At 42.1% G+C, this 18,493-nt stretch overlaps 1 protein-coding gene across 1 annotated transcript; it reads left to right on the top strand.

Moving 5' to 3' along the window:
• The first annotated feature begins 6,643 nt into the window (after nt 1–6,643).
• LOC120938109 (zona pellucida sperm-binding protein 4-like) lies at nt 6,644–13,623 on the top strand. Its single transcript, XM_040351826.1, has 12 exons — nt 6,644–6,842; nt 8,365–8,486; nt 9,195–9,288; nt 9,544–9,702; nt 10,097–10,281; nt 11,377–11,474; nt 11,552–11,682; nt 12,579–12,768; nt 12,850–13,000; nt 13,078–13,156; nt 13,269–13,367; nt 13,456–13,623. Exons 1-12 carry the CDS (start codon nt 6,659–6,661, stop codon nt 13,599–13,601), a joined length of 1,638 nt encoding a protein of 545 aa, XP_040207760.1. The 5' UTR covers nt 6,644–6,658; the 3' UTR covers nt 13,602–13,623.
• Nucleotides 13,624–18,493: the final 4,870 nt, after the last annotated feature.

The raw sequence follows: 18,493 nt of genomic DNA, 5'->3' as shown, positions 1-18,493 counted from the left end.
AACATAACCGTCTTATTAGACTTTTGGGGAAACTTTATTTTTTTTTTGCAAGATGGTTATAGTTCTATTGTGTTTAAAATATACAAGTAAAACATAATAGACTGGTCAAAAGAATATAACCATCCTAAATTCAAACAAAATACATTTTGATTTCAAATACCTAAGAATTAAATAGAATTTTGGGAAATGGGTTTTATTTTTCTATACTTTGTTGGAATAAAAAAAATCAATTGAAATAGAAAAAACTGGTATAGAGAAACGAATATAACTATCTTTCAAATGGAATAAATTCACATACTCTATTCATTTATTCCATTCAAATTTTATTAACTATTTCCCAAAATGGAATCTTGAACAGAATAGGAAGGTGGGAGGGGCAGGTTTTTTATTTCTAATATACTTTTCAGAAATTGGGGAGAACTATTAATATTCAAAATGTTTGCATTTTACGTAAAATAAGTTTTTCACATAACTTTTTTTCCAGTGTTGGCCCATCCTATAAACGGTAGCATGCACCCCTTATCTTGATTTGTCTTAACAACTTGGACTGACAAGAGGTTTCAATAATGTGGGCGGCACCTTTGTGCATAGCTTGACTGTATATGGGATCAAGCATATTAAGTAGATGGTAAAACTGCAAGCTGATAATATCACTTGGCTACTAGAAGCTTGCTGTGATGTTGCTGCTCCAGCTTCCATGTAATATGAATGAAATTTAGTAATTTAAAATGAGGAAATCTGCAATTTTGGAGATTTAGGGATTGGCATTTAATTTCAAATTTGGCTGTTAGTGAACTTTAACTTCGGGTGAATTATCCAAAATGGCGCATCTAAACAAATGGAACATAACAATCAAACGCAAATTTTGTTTTGATGCAGCATTTATTATTATAGATTACATTCGCTAACTGCCAAATTTGAAAGGAAATTCTAATACCTATAACTTTAATAGTTGCTAGGTATTTCAATCTTACAGGTTTTTCTAAATTGCAAAAACTCAAATCAAAATTTCACATTTCCCAATTAAGGAAAAAAAAACCGAATGGAACAATCAAATTTTGACAGTGCACATGTCGAATTGCAATTTGCTGAAGTAAAATGGCATTGCTTTATCTTTTGATTCAAGTTGAGCTGTCTGTGAATGGTGATCATTTAGACCTGTGCAGAACAAAACCATTTTGTTTCCTGACTAGTCTGGCCTCCTGCCTGAGAGTACATGTCTATTGAATTAGAGGACTGTGGATCAAGAGTCAGTAACTTTTTTTTTTTTTTTGCTCCTGATGTTCTGGCCTGGAGAAAATTGGAGACATGTCCGCAACCAAGTAGTCAGTAATGGGCTCTACTTCTAGAGGAGAAGTGGCTTACTGGCCTTTTTTCATATTTGTGCCACTATAATTTTTTTTTTTTTGTATCTGGTTGCTCATCTTCTGATTTGAAGATACAGCTTTGGTCTCGGATGGTTGGACCCTCAGGTCAAGCACTTCAGGCCATGTTGGTTAATCGGTCACCTTAAGCCTCTGTGTCAGAAGGAATCCTTTGCTCCAGAAACAATATACAAGTTCTGCTAGCCAACGTGGTTCTTGCTGTCTCTAGGGACGGCAATCTTAATTCCAGCAGTTGTTGTGTGTGGTTTTTTTTTTTTTTTTTTTTTTTTTGAGGAGTACTATTACTCAGAGGGATGCCTAGGTCCAACTCTCAGAGCTGTCTTCTGACAGACCTCTGTTTCTACATGGGTCAAGACATCATGCAGCATATGTCTGCTGGTTGGGTTCTCAATCCACACCTCTTCCTAGATAGGGATTTTTGTCAAGTATACGGAGAGTTCTCAGAACACTACAAGAGATTGGCTGGCTAGTCTTTCAAAAGGTCTTGTGACTTCTACACAAATCTTTACTTCATCATGGTTCAGGATACATGGTGTTTGCCACTAGACCTTACTGGTGCTAGGACGCTGGTAATCCTGGCTTTCCCTGTCAGCGTCTCAAAACCTGGTGGGTTCCAGAGGATGTGTTATCAATAAAAAAAAAATGTGTATATACTGTCTGTAGCTCAAATTAAATACCGTATATAAAATGCAGCCAGCACAGCCAAATACAATTTGGCAAATAATACACATACAAACGTGCAGCACTCTATGTATATAATCATGTAAGTGATAATATAAATGCTGTGATATTGTGTTTTTATAATCATACAATGTTAAGTATGAAAGTGATCAAAAATTATCATGTCCACCAATGTGAAAATGGAAGAGAATTTGAACCAAACAGTCCTAATACAATGGACAATAACAGTGGATGAGCATCACTAGAAAATATAGAAACTTGCCAGGGGAACCACCACCGACTGTATGAAGGCTTACCGGAGACAGTGGACTTAAAGGGGCATACACCTCTTCAGTCATGCAGGCTTATGATGACATTCATTGTTTAAAGTGAAGATCCAGGTCACTACACTCACAGATCCGGATAAAACCAGCACGGGTCCTCAGCAAGTTAACTGTGAAACATGCATTTGGAATGCACGCGGAGAAAAGGAGGAGGCTATCCACATGATGCAACCAAAAATTAAAGGTTCCACATAGTGTGATATCATTTAAAAATTGTATTTGATGTAAAAAGGAACACTCACATTTAATTAAAAAAATACAAGCTGTTGCAGTGACATGGAGTAGCGTAATGATATTGGCAGGACTCGACCAGAGGAGGTGTTAACCCATTGTGTGCTGACTTGAGGCAGGGCCAGGAATTTTAATTATTTAACCACTTCCCGCCCGGTCAATAGACAATTGACGTCCGGGAAGTGGTTGTGAAATCCTGACTGGACGTCTTTTGACGTCCAGCAGGATAACATGCCGGTGGGGGCAATCAGTGATGCTGGGTGTCCGTCTGACACCCTGCATCTTCGATCTCGGTAAAGAGCCTCCGGAGGAGGCTCTTTACCACGTGATCAGCCGTGTCCAATCACGGCTGATCACGATGTAAACAGGAAGAGCAGTTGATCGGCTCTTCCTCACTTGCGTCTGATAGACGCGACTACAGGAGAGCCGATTGGCGGCTCTCCTGACGTGGGGTTCGTGCTGATTGTTTATCAGCGCAGCCCCCCCCCCCCTCGGATGCCCACACTAGACCACAGGGAAGCCGCCAGGACCACAAGGGAAGGGGGCAACATGTGGATGGCCAGGTACATCCCCCATGGCAATCCACATGTAAAATAGGAACATGAAAATAGAAAATAGTAAATAAAAAAGTGCCACCCCTCAGTGTCCATCAGTGCCACCCCTCAGTGTCCAGTGCCACCCATAAGTGCAGCCTATGAGTTGCCATCAGTGCCGCATACCAGCGCCACTTATCAGTGCCACTTCATCGGTGCCCATAATTGAAAAAGAAAACGTACTTATTTACAAAAAAATTAACAGAAAAAAATAAACTTTATTTTTTTCAAAATTTTCGGTCTTATTTTAGTTGTTGCGCAAAAATGAAAAAATCGCAGAGGTGATCAAATACCACCAAACGAAAGCTCTATTTGTGGGAACAAAATTATAAAAAAAATTGTTTGGGTACAGTGTAGCATGACCGCACAATTGTCATTCAAAGTGTGACAGCGCTGAAAGCTAAAAACTGGCTTGGGCAGGAAGCTGCGTAAGTGCCTGGTATGGAAGTGGTTAACTAGTTGCCGCCTGCCAACTGTCACATAATGGCGAGGCAGCATTTATTCTGAGACGCCGTCATATGATGGCGTCCCAGAACATCCACTCTCGCGCGCCCGCAGAGGCGCTGTGTCGCCTGGCCGAGTCGCCCCCGAAGTCGTGCCGCCCCTGTGTGAACTGGCTCTTACAAAATTTACTGACAAACTAAGCAAAAAACATTTATTTTCAAAATTTGTGTTTTTTTTTCTTTTTTTTGTAAAAAATAAAAAACTTAGCAGTGATTAAATACCACCAAAAGAAAGCTCTATTTATGTGAAGGAAATGATAAAAAATGTGTTTGAATGACAATTGCGCGGTCGTGCTACACTTTACCCAAAGTGTGAAAGCTGAAAAATGGCCTGGGCAGGAAGGGGGTGTAAGTGCCCGGTAGGCAAGTGGTTAAATAAAAACATTTAACGCACATTTATTTATTTATTTTAAGCACTTATGTAGCACTTTTACATAATCATTGTACATTCACATCAGTCCCCGCCCTCAAGGAGCTCACAATCTAATGTCCCCTAACTCACATCCATACACATACTGGGGCCAATTCAGACAGGAGTGCCAATTAACCTGCCAGCATGTCTTTGGAGTGTGGAAGGAAACCCACGCAGGCACGGGGGTCAAATGTGACATCTCACCTAAGATCCCCCCCACCTCAAAAATAAAAAAAGTGTGTTCCCATGTGTTCCTGCAGGACTTGAGCCCTGCCCCCACAGCACTGTCCACCTCTGCCCCCGTCACCCCCCTAGTAATGTCCAACTCTGCCCCCTTCAGTAATGTCCTCCTTTTCCACCTTCACCCCCCCCAGTAATGTCTTCTTCTGCCCCTTCACTCCCCCCCCCCCACAGTAATGGCCTCCTTTTCCCCCCCTTCACTCCCCCCACAGTGATATCCACCTCTAACCCCTTTACCTCTCCCCCCATTAATATCCTCTTGTTCCCCACCAACCCCCCCCCCCCCAGTAATGCCCTTCTATGACCACTTCACCCCCCCCCCCCACAGTAATGTCCTCCTCTGTGCTGTGGTGAGGCTCCGCCTCTAAAACACTCACATCAGTGTACTGCTACTGTCTTCCTGCTCTCTGCTGTGGCGAGGCGCCACGCCCCCCGACACCCGAGTGTTACTGCCTTCCATTAAAAAATTGTGCCAGGCGGCGTCATTACACCACTACGCATGCAGCCGCCCAAAAATATGCAATTATGTACAATCTTTGCAGGCTTCAGAACGGCACATGCGCAGTCAGCCCTGCAGGACGTCGCTGCTAACAGGAATGGTGTTCCCATAGGACTCAGCCCTGCCCAGGGAGAACATGCAAAGTCCAGGCAGGGAGTGATGCAGTTGGGATTTGAGCCAGCAACCCTTCTGCTACTAGGTGAAAGTGCTAACCACTACACCAGAGTGAGTGGGTAACATGTGTAGCGCTACAAATGCGAACTAAATCGCCTCAAGGCGATACACCACTGTGCTGCATGTAAAGTGCCCCCCTGCTCGGGTGCAAAGGTGAATATGTAGGTCGCACACACATAAACATCATTCAGACCACACATGTGAGATATCGCCACAAACATTATAGTGAGAGCGATAATTCTATCACCAGACCTCCCGTGTAACTCTAAACTGGTAAAATGTAAAGGCTTATAAAGCGTCACCTATAGAGATTTTTAAGCACCATAATTTGTCGCCATTCCACGAGTGTGACATGTTAGGTATCAATTTACTCGGAGTAACGTCATCTTTTATATTTTACCAAAAAAAACAACGGGAATTATATTGTGTTTGTCTGCACTAAAATTCATTAACCACTTAAGCCCCGGACCATTTTGCAGCTAAATGCCCAGGCCAGGTTTTGCGATTCGGCACTGCGTCGCTTTAACAGACAATTGCGCGGTCGTGCGACGTGGCTCCCAAACAAAATTGGCGTCCTTTTTTCCCCACAAATAGAGCTTTCTTTTGGTGGTATTTGATCACCTCTGCGGTTTTTATTTTTTGCGCTATAAACAAAAATAGAGCGACAATTTTGAAAAAAATTCAATATTTTTTAACTTTTTGCTGTAACAAATATCCCCCAAAAACATATATAAAATTATTTTTTTCCTCGGTTTAGGCCGATACGTATTCTTCTACCTATTTTTGGTAAAAAAAATTGCAATAAGCGTTTATCGATTGGTTTGCGCAAAATTTATAGCGTTTACAAAATAGGGGATAGTTTTATTGCATTTTTATTATTTTTTTTTTTTTTACTACTATTGGCGGCGATCAGCGATTTTTTTCGTGACTGCGACATTATGGCGGACACTTCGGACAATTTTGACACATTTTTGGGACCATTGTCATTTTCACAGCAAAAAATGCATTTAAATTGCATTGTTTATTGTGAAAATGACAGTTGCAGTTTGGGAGTTAACCACAGGGGGCGCTGTAGGAGTTAGGGTTCACCTAGTGTGTGTTTACAACTGTAGGGGGGTGTGGCTGTAGGACTGACGTCATCGATCGAGTCTCCCTATAAAAGGATCACTCGATCGATGCAGCCGCCACACCCGCCACAGTGTTTACATACGGCTCTCCCCGTTCTTCAGCTCCGGGGAGCGATCGCGACGGAGTGGCTATAAACGAATAGCCGCGCCGTCGTCCCGGATCGCTCCCCGAAAAAAAGAGCAAAAAATATAATATATATATATATATATATATATATATATATATGAAAAAAAATAAAAATAAAATAAAAAATACAAATATAAAAAAAAAAGAAACAAATTATTCTCTTTTTTTATTTAATCCTCCCAGAACATGAGCCTTGATTGGTATGAAGAGACCCACAATCAGCAGTTCTCGGCCACCTTTGCAAGTATAAGGATCACCTGTGTGCATAGCAGTCCCTGACCAATCAGACTGAAGCCCCGCCCTCTCCCCAGGGTATAAATCTCAGGTCAGGGCTGAGGGTCAGGATTACAAGTGATCATCAAGATGGGATCTTCCAGGGCAGGAATGGGCTTAGCACTGCTGTTGTGGAGCTTCAGTCTGTCCTGGTTGCTGTGTGAGGCCAATGGACACTTTGAAAGCTCCTCGCTCCTCCACTGTGCTCTGGACAAGATGGAATTGTCCTTTTCTATGCCTAACCAAGGGGCCACCTCTTCCCTGAAAGTGTTGGGTAAGTCGTCCGCCTGCCCCCCCCTGTGTAAAAAAAATAAATGCTATTTTTAATTTATTTTAGGGTGTAAATTGGCAAAAGTAGGGGTGCAGGGGTGCTGTTCCTACTAATTGTCTGGTAGCTCACAGAACATGGGGGGGGGGGGGGGGGGTAGCACATGTTGAATAGGGATCAGTGTGATATTATCCAGGATCTGCACTACAATGTAGCCAGTGTCTAGAGATTTAGTGACTGATGGGTATACCTCCTTATTACAAAGTGGAACAGGAGATTCCTCCCAGTGGTGGTGCGTCTGTAAAGGGGTGGCAGGAGAGAGGGGGCTGCGCCCCTTATCACCAATAGATTAGTGCTTTGCATGAATCTATCTCTGGTCGCCATGCCCGGCCCCTTTTCGGGAGCCTGACTTAGAGCAGTGGGATATTTCTTTCCTAACACTGAACTGCCTCCGCCCATCAGGTGCTGGGGTCTGTTACCTGTCACCTGATTGGCTAAAATGACAGGCGCTGTGATTGCATGTCAATCATAGAAGACATCGAGGAGCGTGGAGGACACCGCCACTGTGACACGCTGCCCCACCAAGACACAGTAAGTGGTGGTGGGCGGGGGATGCACAGTGGGTGTGTCCACAAAAAATTGAGCACCGGCTGCCACTGTTCCTCGTCCTTTAGGCCCCTTTCAGACGGACGGCAGTTTTGCCGCAATTAAAAGCATGAACATTTTCAGTGAAATTCAAGGCTCTGGGCACTGCGATTAGCTGCATTTGTAAATTGCGATTACATGCGGTTACATGGCGCCGTGTTTAGCTGCGGTAGTCTTTTCCATAGAAACCCTTTTATTTATTTTTTTATGATGTGCTTCCTGTTTTTTTTTTTTCCTCACTCTGCTATCCGCAGTTGACACACAAGACTGCGGTTAAGTGCATATAGCTGCGCTAAATCGCACCTGGACGCATTCAATTTTATTTTTTCTATTCGCACCAAACCGCATGCAACGAAATTGCAGCTAAACGGTGTGTGTGTGTGTGTGTGTGTGTGTGTGAATGGGGCCATAGGAAAGCATTGTGTGCTTTTAGGTGCGGTAGAAAACTAGAAAATCCACAGCTAAAAGCACCATTCTATCCAGCCGTGTGAAAGAGGCCTTAATCTGTGCCCCATTGGGAAAATTTCCCTTCACTTCCTGTACCACAAACAAAACAGGAAGTTGGAGAAATCTTTCCAAGTGAAGGAATCCCTGGTTGTCACCAGAAATGGTATCAATGATGTTACTACACCCAGGACCCTGCATTCACTATATCTGGTCTCCCACAGGACATGGAAATGCAATTATTATTTTAGTAAATATAAACTGCTCAACTTTCTCATCAGCAGTCTTGTGTCTGGATTAAGCTTGTAGGAGGAGCTTTCATTCTCCTGACTGTCCTATGGGGCTGCAGGACCCCCTATCTAGACAGTGCTGATCACATGCACTCTCCCAAGGAAAAAAACGCTAACAATTTTTTTCTTAATTTTTTTTTTTTTTTCAGATTTCCAGGATGAATTCCAGAATCTTGCCAATGACTCTGCTTGTGGGATCTGGGTAAGACATGGACCCAATAACACAATGGTGATCGCTGCTGCCTATGATGGATGCTACGTAAGGGAAAAGGTAAGCCTGACATCACTGACTTGGACTTTTTGATATGATCATGGGCCAACTAATTCCAAAGTTGTCCCAATCGAATCCTGAGAAACTATAGAAGTGTTCTAATATATGCTATTGTGATTCATTCCTTTGGGTGTGTAGAGCCAAGACTGCCTAGGTTTGTTCTGACAACCATTGCCACCAATGGGAGATCATGGGTTGCCAGAACAAGCGGTGAAGGGGAATCAAATCGGAAAATATGTTCTGATGTTTCTTGAGGGCTATGCCCTTTTGAAGTTTTTACTTGTGACATCTTCTTCAGGACAGGAGTGAAGGGAGAACTTTCTAACCCTTCCTTACCCCCAAACATTTAAAATCCAGCTGTACAAATGCTTGACCTGTACTGGCTATGGGTGGAAAGCCCCTGGTAACTTGTATATGAAGTGCCTGAGTCCTTGGTAAGATGGGAGGTTTGGACATGGATCAGCAGGTTTTGGGAGAATGGGCTGAGACGGCTCAACTTGGTTTGGTGTAATGCAGGGGTCTCTAAACCCACCTGCAGGCTGAGTGGTCTTTGTGTTACTATTCCTCCCACTGACCACAAAGCCTATGGCTTTGTTTACTTCTACTCCTACTGCCCCTCTAAAAGTAAACTAGACCTTTGTTTCAAGTTTGAAGACTCCTGGTGTAATGTGTGTTTTTTTTTTTTTTTTTTTTTTTCTCTCTCTGTAGCATGAGGAATATATGATGGTTCTGCTTCTGGAAGAAAATGTTGATGGTGCTGTTGAGCAATACAAGACTGAGAAGAGATGTCCAATACAAAATGGTAACATGTCTAATCTTAATGTGAATTCTCATGGTATAGTCCCCCGACACAAAGCTATACAGCTTTCTCAATTGCAGGCAGGTTGTATTGGGAATCGCATGGCACCGTCCACCTGAAATAAAATAATGTTTACTTCATTACTGGGGGGTTTATTGGAACAGAAGTAAGGGTAATTCACACCTTGTGTCTCTAAAGCCCTAATTGCATAAATCTGATGTACTGCATGTTGCTAGAAGACTTTTGTTTCTTGTATAGAAGCCCTGGATGCCCCCAGCCCTGATGTCTGCTCTGCTGTTGCTCAAGAGGACAAACTGGCCTGTGCTGACACACCTGTAACCAGTGACTCCTGTGCTGCAATGGGATGCTGCTACTCCTCGAGCGATGCTACAATGCCCTGTTTCTTTGGCAACAAGTGTAAGTTGGATCTTGGGAAGCCGTATCAGCCTGAACATGCCTAGGGCCAGTCTGTAAACAAAACATAACCTGCTGTTGGTAGTACCTTGGCATAGCCAGAAGCATTTAAAGCCCAGTCTAGAATGTACTTGCTGAAAACTATACTTGCTCAATGGTGTCTTACCAACTTGACATTTTATTTTAGACTAAGCCGTATTTGGTGAATGGTGACCTTTCATGTACACTAGACAACCCTCTGGGTTTCCATAAGGTCTGCTCTGTAATTTTGCACTCTTCACTTCTACAGATGTGAGGTAGATTAGACTATTCATAAATAGTGCCCACTGCAGTATCAGTGGCTAGATAATTGCAATGTCTGATATACATGGTGTCAACCCAATCTTGTTTTCTACAGTGACCACACAATGTAGATTTGATGGCAACATGGCGATTGCAGTGTCCAGTGAACTGACCATGCCTTCTCTGCATCTGGGCTCTGTCAGGGTGATTGGATTGGACTCCTGCAGTGGACTGACAGTAGATGCCACTAACTCCTTTGTAGTGTTCAGGTTCCCATTATCCTGCACCACAGCATTTCAGGTGGGTATTGCAATACAAAAAATATTGTCATATGGCGCAAGGGAAGGTAGGTAACAGACAGCAGTGATCATGGACCTAATTACATTATCATGAATAAGGACGTGGCTGGTGGCTATTAGGTCATATAATATTTCATAAAGGAGTCCAAAAAAGCACTTGGCGGCAGCAGTCCCAGAAAGCAGAAGCTGGCTCTGAAAATGATAGACAAGAAAAACAAGGATGCCCCAAACCTAAGTGCAGTAAATAACGTTTTAATTGGTTAAATAAAAGACACACAGCCAAATGTCTACTCACAAATATAGGGGGATAACAGGCATATAAGGCAGACTAAGATCCGAGGTCCGATGTTGGTCAGCATGAGGTGGAATCAGCTGTAGATGTGAGGTAACGGAACAACCAGGCGGAGACGATAATCCGTGCTAAATGCCATACGAAGCGGCGTGCGTCTCAGGATGGACCGCAAACAGGGGGCCGGCGCACTGGAAGTGACGTAGCGTGGCTAGCAGACAGGGACCAATAGGATGACACGTTTCACAGCATCAGCTGCTTAATCAGATCCAGATTGGGTATTGCAATACAGTCTGGATATATCAGAGTTTGACCCTCATGGTGCTGGCAGGCAAACCTTTTGCTTTCCCTTGTAGTATAATGTGCAATAAGACATTATTGGTCTAAGAACTTGGACTGCAAGATTTGGTCATAAACTCTTGGCTACAATTCTGGTCTTGGGCTGTAATATTACTTGGTGAGAATTGGTTCGGCTTTCACCAAAAAATGGTGAGGATAATGGCACCTTATCCATCTTCTCAGTATTGCATGATTGCTACATTCATAAGTGATCTGACTTGAACTGGCTTAACTGGTATTCCAATAGTCTACTGCACCATCAACCCTACTTCTGTGCTTGTCTTAAACATGTTTAACAGACACTCTTCATAGGTTTCTTGTGGTGTAGAGAAAGCCACCCTTTGTATTTAATAAGTGAATGTGATACAGAAAGTTGAAGTCTTATGGTGGCTGGTACTGATTCTAAAAGGTCATTGACTGACTGCCTATCATTTTGTTGGAATCAACTTCTCTTGTTCTTTCACCCAGGTGCCAAATGGTCCAATGAACTATGAAGCTACTATTGAAGCTGGTAGACAAATACAGACATGGCAAGGATCTTCTATTACTAGGGACAGTACAATGAGGTAAGATATACTACAGAAGGATTGCTCATATGGGGGGGGGGGGGTGAGAACTATCTAATCCTGTACTGTTTCTTTAGGGTGACTGTGCAGTGCAGCTTCATTCAAACTGGTATTGTGCCCCTGCTGAGTTTTACAGTCAACACTTTGCCACCACCTCTTCCTGTCAGTACATCTGGTCCTCTTGAGCTGGAGATGAGGATTGCACAAGGTGAGAATAAGACTTCATCTTGCTAGAAGTAAGCCAACATGCTTCCACTAGTCTAGTGCCCGTTGGTAATCTAAATGATTTAGAGGGCACCGTACTACAGGAGTCAGATGGAGCGTACACACGGTCGGATTCGTGACAAAGCTCTCGCCTGACTTTTTCCAACAGGAAAACCGATTGTGTATGGGGCATTACAGTCCAGCTCCCTCTCAAATTGAAACTTGTATAAAAGGCCATGCTAGCCTACTGGCTACTCAAAACATACTTATTTAAAGAATCTGTCCCATGAGTTTCCCTATGCTCTTGAATTGGCAGAAGGTGCAACTTGCAGTCAATGAACCACTGAAGCTAGGGTTATGGATGGTGTTTGTGGCTGGACCTCATCCTTCAGAGTACCAGGTATCTTCTCTCCAGCCATGCAACTGCCAAGAGAACACAAGAGGTGTGCTGTTGTTGGAAAGCTTGGCCCTGAACCCTCTTGTCTGCATCAGAACACCATGGACATGACACTTAAAGTTGTATGGCTTGTTTAGAGGTCAACGTTGTGGCATCTTCATGTCAAAAGGGTGCAGAAATGGCCACCATCTCAAAGCAAGTATATGGTTGTTATCGGATGCTGGCATGGTAACAGGCCTTCTGTCCTAAATGTATTAAAATTTACTCTGGCAGAGATCATGCTTGTGGGGCCAGGTATCGCTGAAGTCATCACATTCATAGTTGGCTCCCATTCAACTGTTTTTGACTTGGGTTTTACATAAGTCTCTTTCCCGGGGTTAAGAGGTGTTTGAGTTTTCTTCGTCAAGCAAAAGTCATGTCCTTTCCAGGGTCCCTGAACCCAGCCATTAAAAAAAATTACAAGTTGTTGCCCTGCATTTGTAATGGTCTTTTATGTAATACAGATTTCGACTATGCCTTATACTACACTGATGCCCAGTACCCTGTGGTCAAAGTGCTCAGAGACCCAGTCTACCTGGAGGTTCGCATTATCGGCAGAACAGATCCAAACCTGGTCCTTGTCTTGAATGACTGCTGGGCTACCAACTCTGCAGATCCTATGCCCCTTCCTCAATGGCCCATCTTGTTTGACAGGTGAGTAATGGAATCTGTAGAATGGAAGTTATCCCGTCTACCTTGTGCAGATCTCAATTCTCCAATTTTTGTTTTTTTCAGTTGCCCTTTTAATGGAGACAACTACTTGAGCCAGCTGATTCCTGTCGGAGCTTCTTCACAGGCTGTACCTATACCAAGCTACTACCAGCGCTTTTTGGTCAGCACCTTCACATTTGTGGACTCCACCACCCAACTTGCCCTTGAAGGACTGGTAAATGAATACAATGTCTTGTATGTATTTTATCTAATGCTTTGCTGTGATTTAATTGTGTATAAACTTGTCTTCAGGTATACTTCCACTGCAGTGCTTCTGTTTGTGTTCCATCTGCCAGGGACAGCTGTGTGGTTTCATGTGGTCAAAGGAGAAGTGAGTATTTTATATTCAGGTGGCAGAATCTTGGTTTTCACAACTCTGTAAATGAGGAACTTTATTTTAAAGAGCATCTACTATGGAATTTAAATGTGATCTTAATTTTTAGGGCGAATGGCTGAACTTCAGTCTCTGAAGAACACGGTGACTTCTCAAGGACCTGTTGCATTTGTTTCTGTGGATAATGAAGAAATCCTAAAACTGGAAGGTAATCTTTGATGGGGTAAAAAAAGGAGGGGGAGGCCTGGTGGGGTTCAGTTGAGATTCGAGTCTAAAATCTTTTTCTTCCCTACTAGGTACTGATCCATCAGACTACTCCACATTGGACCTGGCTAGAGCACTGGTAACTGCTGGGGTTGTTGGGTCTGTGGCTGTTGCTGTTCTAGGCTTGTGGATGTACCGCAGGAGTCAAACATGTAACCTGAAAACTGCAAATGTTTAAATAAACTATTTTTCTAAATCTGTCTTTACTAGTTTTATTCTCATGGTTCCAGAAATGTGTAAAATAAAAAATCGGCTTTGTTGCCTCAAATTGAAGCTGGTCAAAAATGGCTTCCTCCCAAAAATACAGAACAGGTTATCCTTAAAGCGGAGGTTCACCCTAAAAATCAACTTTCTACCATGCCATCCAGCATACTAGCATCAGCTAAAGTATGCCTTTTTTTTTTTTTTTTTTTTTGTGCTGTACTCACTGTTCAATCCATTAGTTTAGTTTCTGATTCCCGCTGGGAAAAGGCGTTCCTATACAGAGGGGAACATGATTGATGGCCGGCTATGGCACGTCATGCTTCCCGAAAATAGCCAGAGTAGTACTCGGCTCTTCACGGCGCCTGCTCAGACTAGGAGCTGACTGCGCAGGCGCCGTGAAGAGCAAAGTCCTATTTTCAGGAAGCATGACGCGCCATGGCCGTCAATCATGTTCCCCTCTGCGTAGGAACGCCTACTCCCCAAGGGAGTCTGAATGGATTAAACTGTCAGTACAGCGAAAAATAAATAAAATAAAGGCATACTGTTGCTAAATGCATTGGTAGGGTGAACCCACGCTTTAATGGCTGAACTAGAAAGTAAAAGTTCGCCAAGGAAAATTTCTGTTTGTGGCCAATTATGTGATAATCCTGAATGCATAAAGTTGCTCTTAAGCACTTTTTTTTTTTTTTTTTTTTTTTTGTGCTGTAAAAGGATTTGTCAAACGGTTGGTGATACCACTGATAATTTACCTTGTGAGTCAACTGGGGGACTCAAATCATGCTGTTCATTTTGCCTATAATGGTTGTGAAAGCAAGAAGGTCTACAGACTTTGTATCTATTACTCAATGTACACGTGTTGTGTTCCTATTAGAACTATCGCCAATAGACTGCCAGTGACAGGCACACTACTTCTAGCCATAACATTGGCTCAGCGCATCACCTGTCTTCAGACACTTTAAATTTGCTCTTGTCCATCCTGGGCTTCCTCAAACCTAGCCTCATATTTCTAATGGCTTTATTAGTTACTTGAAGGCTGAACCTTATGTCTCAGCAAGCACCAAATTTCCCATTGGGGTGTGTCACGTTAACTGTCTCCTGCTGCACTTAGATTGCTAGACATGCGTTTCATTCCAAATTGCAATGTTCCCGAATTTAAACAAATTGAAGATAACAAATTCAGACGGAATTTGAATTTTTTTTTTCCCTAAATAGAATGGAAAATAAATATTAACAAAATGGGATAAAAAATAAAAATGGAATATTCTAAATTATAAACCATTTCCAAACTTCAAATAAAATTTCAATGGGAAAACTGTAAGTCTTCCTAATTAAAATTTTGGAAAAATAATTTCTTTAATTATCGGAAGATGGTTATGTTCTGTTTAAAAAAACAGAATAGAAATATAACCACCTTCTGAAATTTAAAGTGTGTGTGTGTGTGGTGTGTGTGTGTGTGTGTGTGTGTGTGTGTGTGTGTGTGTGTGTGTGTGTATATATATATATATATATATATATATATATATATAAATTAACTGGCATATAATCAAATCACAATGACATGGAAAGAAATCGTTTTAAAATAAAAAATACATAAGAATAGAATAAAATTGAACTTTGGGAAATGGTTTTATTTTCTATACGTTGGAATAAAAAAAATCTATTTTGAAATAGAAAACGGGTATAGAAACAAATATAACATCTTTCAAATGGAATAAATTCACTTCAAATTGAATAAATGGGAGGGGGGCAATTAAATCAAACTATTTTGAACTGAATATATGTGTGTGTGTGTGTGGGGGGGTGGTTGGAAAACTATTGGTATTTAAACTTTTTTTTAGAATTTTACGTTATTTGTTCATTTTTCCAGTATTGACCCGTCCTATAAACTGTAGAATACACATCCCCCCCCCCCCCTCTTGATTTGTCTTAACGACTTGGACTGACTAGAGGTTTCAAGAATGTGGGGGGTCACCTTTGTGCATATCTTAACTGTATATGGGATAAAGCCTATTGGGTAGACAGTAGGGCTGGTAATATCACTTGGCTACTAGAAGCTTGCTGTGATGTCGCTGCTCCAGCTTCCATGTAATATGAATTTAATAGTATTTTGGAAATTTAGTTATTTGAAAATAAGATTGGAATTTCAGTTCAAATTTGGCTGTTGGTGAGCGTAACTATAACTTTGGAATAAATTTATAAATGGTCAAAAGTAATGAATGTCGCGTCTAAACGTAGAACTTAATGATCTGATTAAAAACTTTTTTTTTTGTTTTAGATGCGGCATTCGTTATTTCGGATAACTTGTATTTGTTACATTCTCTGCCAAATTTGAAAGCAAATTCCAATAATTTAATAGTTCAAATTTTTTATTTTTTTTGCATTTTCGGGGAAAAATTACAAAAACTCAATTTGGATTTGCAAAAAACGAATGGAACACATTTTGGCAGTGTAAATGTCTAATTGCAATATCTCGGTGCCTCAATACCTAGTGGGTTCCAGAGGCGTTATGAAATAAAAAATGTATGTGCTGTACCTCACATTAAATATAGACAATTAGGAAATTATACACATACAAAAGTGCAGCACTCATATCTTGAAAGTGATAAAATAACTTCTGTGACCAAGTGATAACACTTAATTGTTTTTTTTTAAGTATTTGTGTAGCGCTTATATAATGTGAATCTTAACAATAAAGAATCAATAAATGGTGCAAATGTAACAACTGAGTGTTGATGACTCAATAATAAACTAAATATATAGGGGCAGATCCACAAAGAGTACGCCTGCGTATCTAGTAATACGCCGGCGTACTTTCAAATTTCCCGCATCGTATCGGTTTTGAATCCGCAAAACAAGATACGACGGCATCTGGGTTAGATCCGACAGGCGTACGCCTTCGGATCTTAGATGCAATTCTTCGGTGTCCGCTGGGTGGCGTTCCCTTACTTCCAAAAGTAAGTTACAGCGGCGTAGCATATCTCGTATACGCTGCACCCATGCAATTGTATGTGAATCTGACCCTTAATGTATCAGTCTATATATAAAGAAAATGTTTCAAGTGAATAGATGGAGGAAAAAAGATTTCCAAAACATAAATTCGTGACTTCTTCCATGAAACGTATTGAACCGCCACCGGTAGAAGTGTGAGCTTACCGGAACAGGGGGACATATGTCTCCAAAAGTCCAAACAGGCTTGCATGGAATAAACCCAACATTAGCAAATGGAAGGATTGTGATTATATGGACACCATGACCTCTGATGAACGATGGTGCAAATGCAGCAAAGCATATGATGGAAACTGGATCCCAGAGCTTGTTTCTCAAAGTATCAATGTTATGAGGAGATAAAAAAGGAAAGTGGCCACATAGCGTAAAATAATAAGTAAAATGATTTATTGCACTTACACGTAGCTGGAATGTCACACGTTTGTATATACAAATGAGGCAGCAGTGGAATCCTCCCGAATAATGAAGCATAACAGTGATCAAAAATGTTCACCAATGTGCAATGGGAAGAGAATTGAATCAACAGTCCTAATACAATGCACAGTAACAGTGGATGAGCATCACTGGAAGCAGAGTCATCAATGGAAAATATAGAAACTTGCCAGGGGAACCACCACCGATTGTATGAAGGCTTACCGGAGACGGTGGACTTAAAGGGGCATACACCTCTTAAGTCATGCAGGCTTATGACATTCACCGTTTAAAGTGAAGATCCAGGTCGTTACACTCACAGATCTGGATAAAACCAGCACGGGTCCTCAGCAAGTTACCAGTGAAACATGCGGTTGGAATTCACACGGAGAAAAGAACTATATCCACGTATTCACGCAATACAACCAAAAATTAAAGAAAGGTTCCACATAGTGTGATATTGTTTCAAAATTGTATTTGATGTAAAAAAATTAAAAGGGAACACTCATATTTCATTGGAAAAATACAATCTGTTACAGAGACATGAAGTAGCGTAATGATGTTGGCAGGACTCGACCAGAGGAGGTGTCAAACCATTGTGTGCTGACGTGAGATAGGACCAGGAATTTATTTTTTTAACTAGTTGCCACCCGCCCACCATGAAATGATGGCGTGGCGGCGCAGCTCTCCTTCTGGGACGCTGTCTCTCGCATGCCCGCAGGGAGCGTTGTGTTGCTGGGACACGGCACGATCACGATCTCTGTAAAGAGCCACGTCCGTGGCTCTTTAACCATGTGATTGGCTGTGTCCAATCACATGTAAACACGGAGATGCCGGTAATCGGCGCTCCTCACCTCACACTGCCAGAGTGTGTGGTGAGGAGATCCAGTCAGCAGCATCGCCACGCAGGGGGACATCTAGGAATGTAATAAGGGCACTGATTACAGTATAGCAATGTAGTGTCACCAGTGCCCACCAGTGGCAGCAACCAATGCCCACAAGTGCCACCAATCAGTGCCCATTAGCAATGCCAGTGCTGGCTATCAGTGCCACCCATCACTGCTGTCAATGCCCATCAGTGCCACTTATCAGTGCCCATCAGTGCCGCTTATCAGTGCCCATAAGTGTTGCCTTATCAATGCCCACCAGTACAGCCTATCAGTGCCACCTCATCAGTGCACATCAGCGAATGCACAAAATTACTGACAAACTAAGTAAAAAGAGTTTTATTTTCAACATAGCAGTGATTAAATACCACCAAAAGAAAGCTCTATTTGTGTGCAGAAAATGATTCAAATTTTGTTTGGGTACAGTGTTACATTACTGCGCAATTGTCATTCAAAGTGTGAGAGCGCTAAAAGCTGGAAAATGGCCTGGGCAGGAAGGGGGTGTAAGCAGGGGTGGACTGACAACTCATGGGGCCCCCGGGCTTACAGATGGCCACCACGC

The sequence above is a fragment of the Rana temporaria genome, chromosome 4 (genome assembly GCF_905171775.1).
Source record: "Rana temporaria chromosome 4, aRanTem1.1, whole genome shotgun sequence".
Lineage (NCBI taxonomy): Eukaryota > Metazoa > Chordata > Amphibia > Anura > Ranidae > Rana > Rana temporaria.
This window is presented reverse-complemented; position numbering and strand designations above follow the sequence as displayed.

Excerpts from the sequence above, each read along its gene's own strand:
- LOC120938109 (XM_040351826.1), top strand. The coding sequence starts at position 6,659 with ATGGGATCTTCCAGGGCAGGAATGGGCTTAGCACTGCTGTTGTGGAGC. Across the intron at positions 11,683-12,578 it reads GGAGATGAGGATTGCACAAG|ATTTCGACTATGCCTTATAC; the intron begins GTGAGAATAAGA and ends TATGTAATACAG. Across the intron at positions 13,157-13,268 it reads TTCATGTGGTCAAAGGAGAA|GGCGAATGGCTGAACTTCAG; the intron begins GTGAGTATTTTA and ends CTTAATTTTTAG.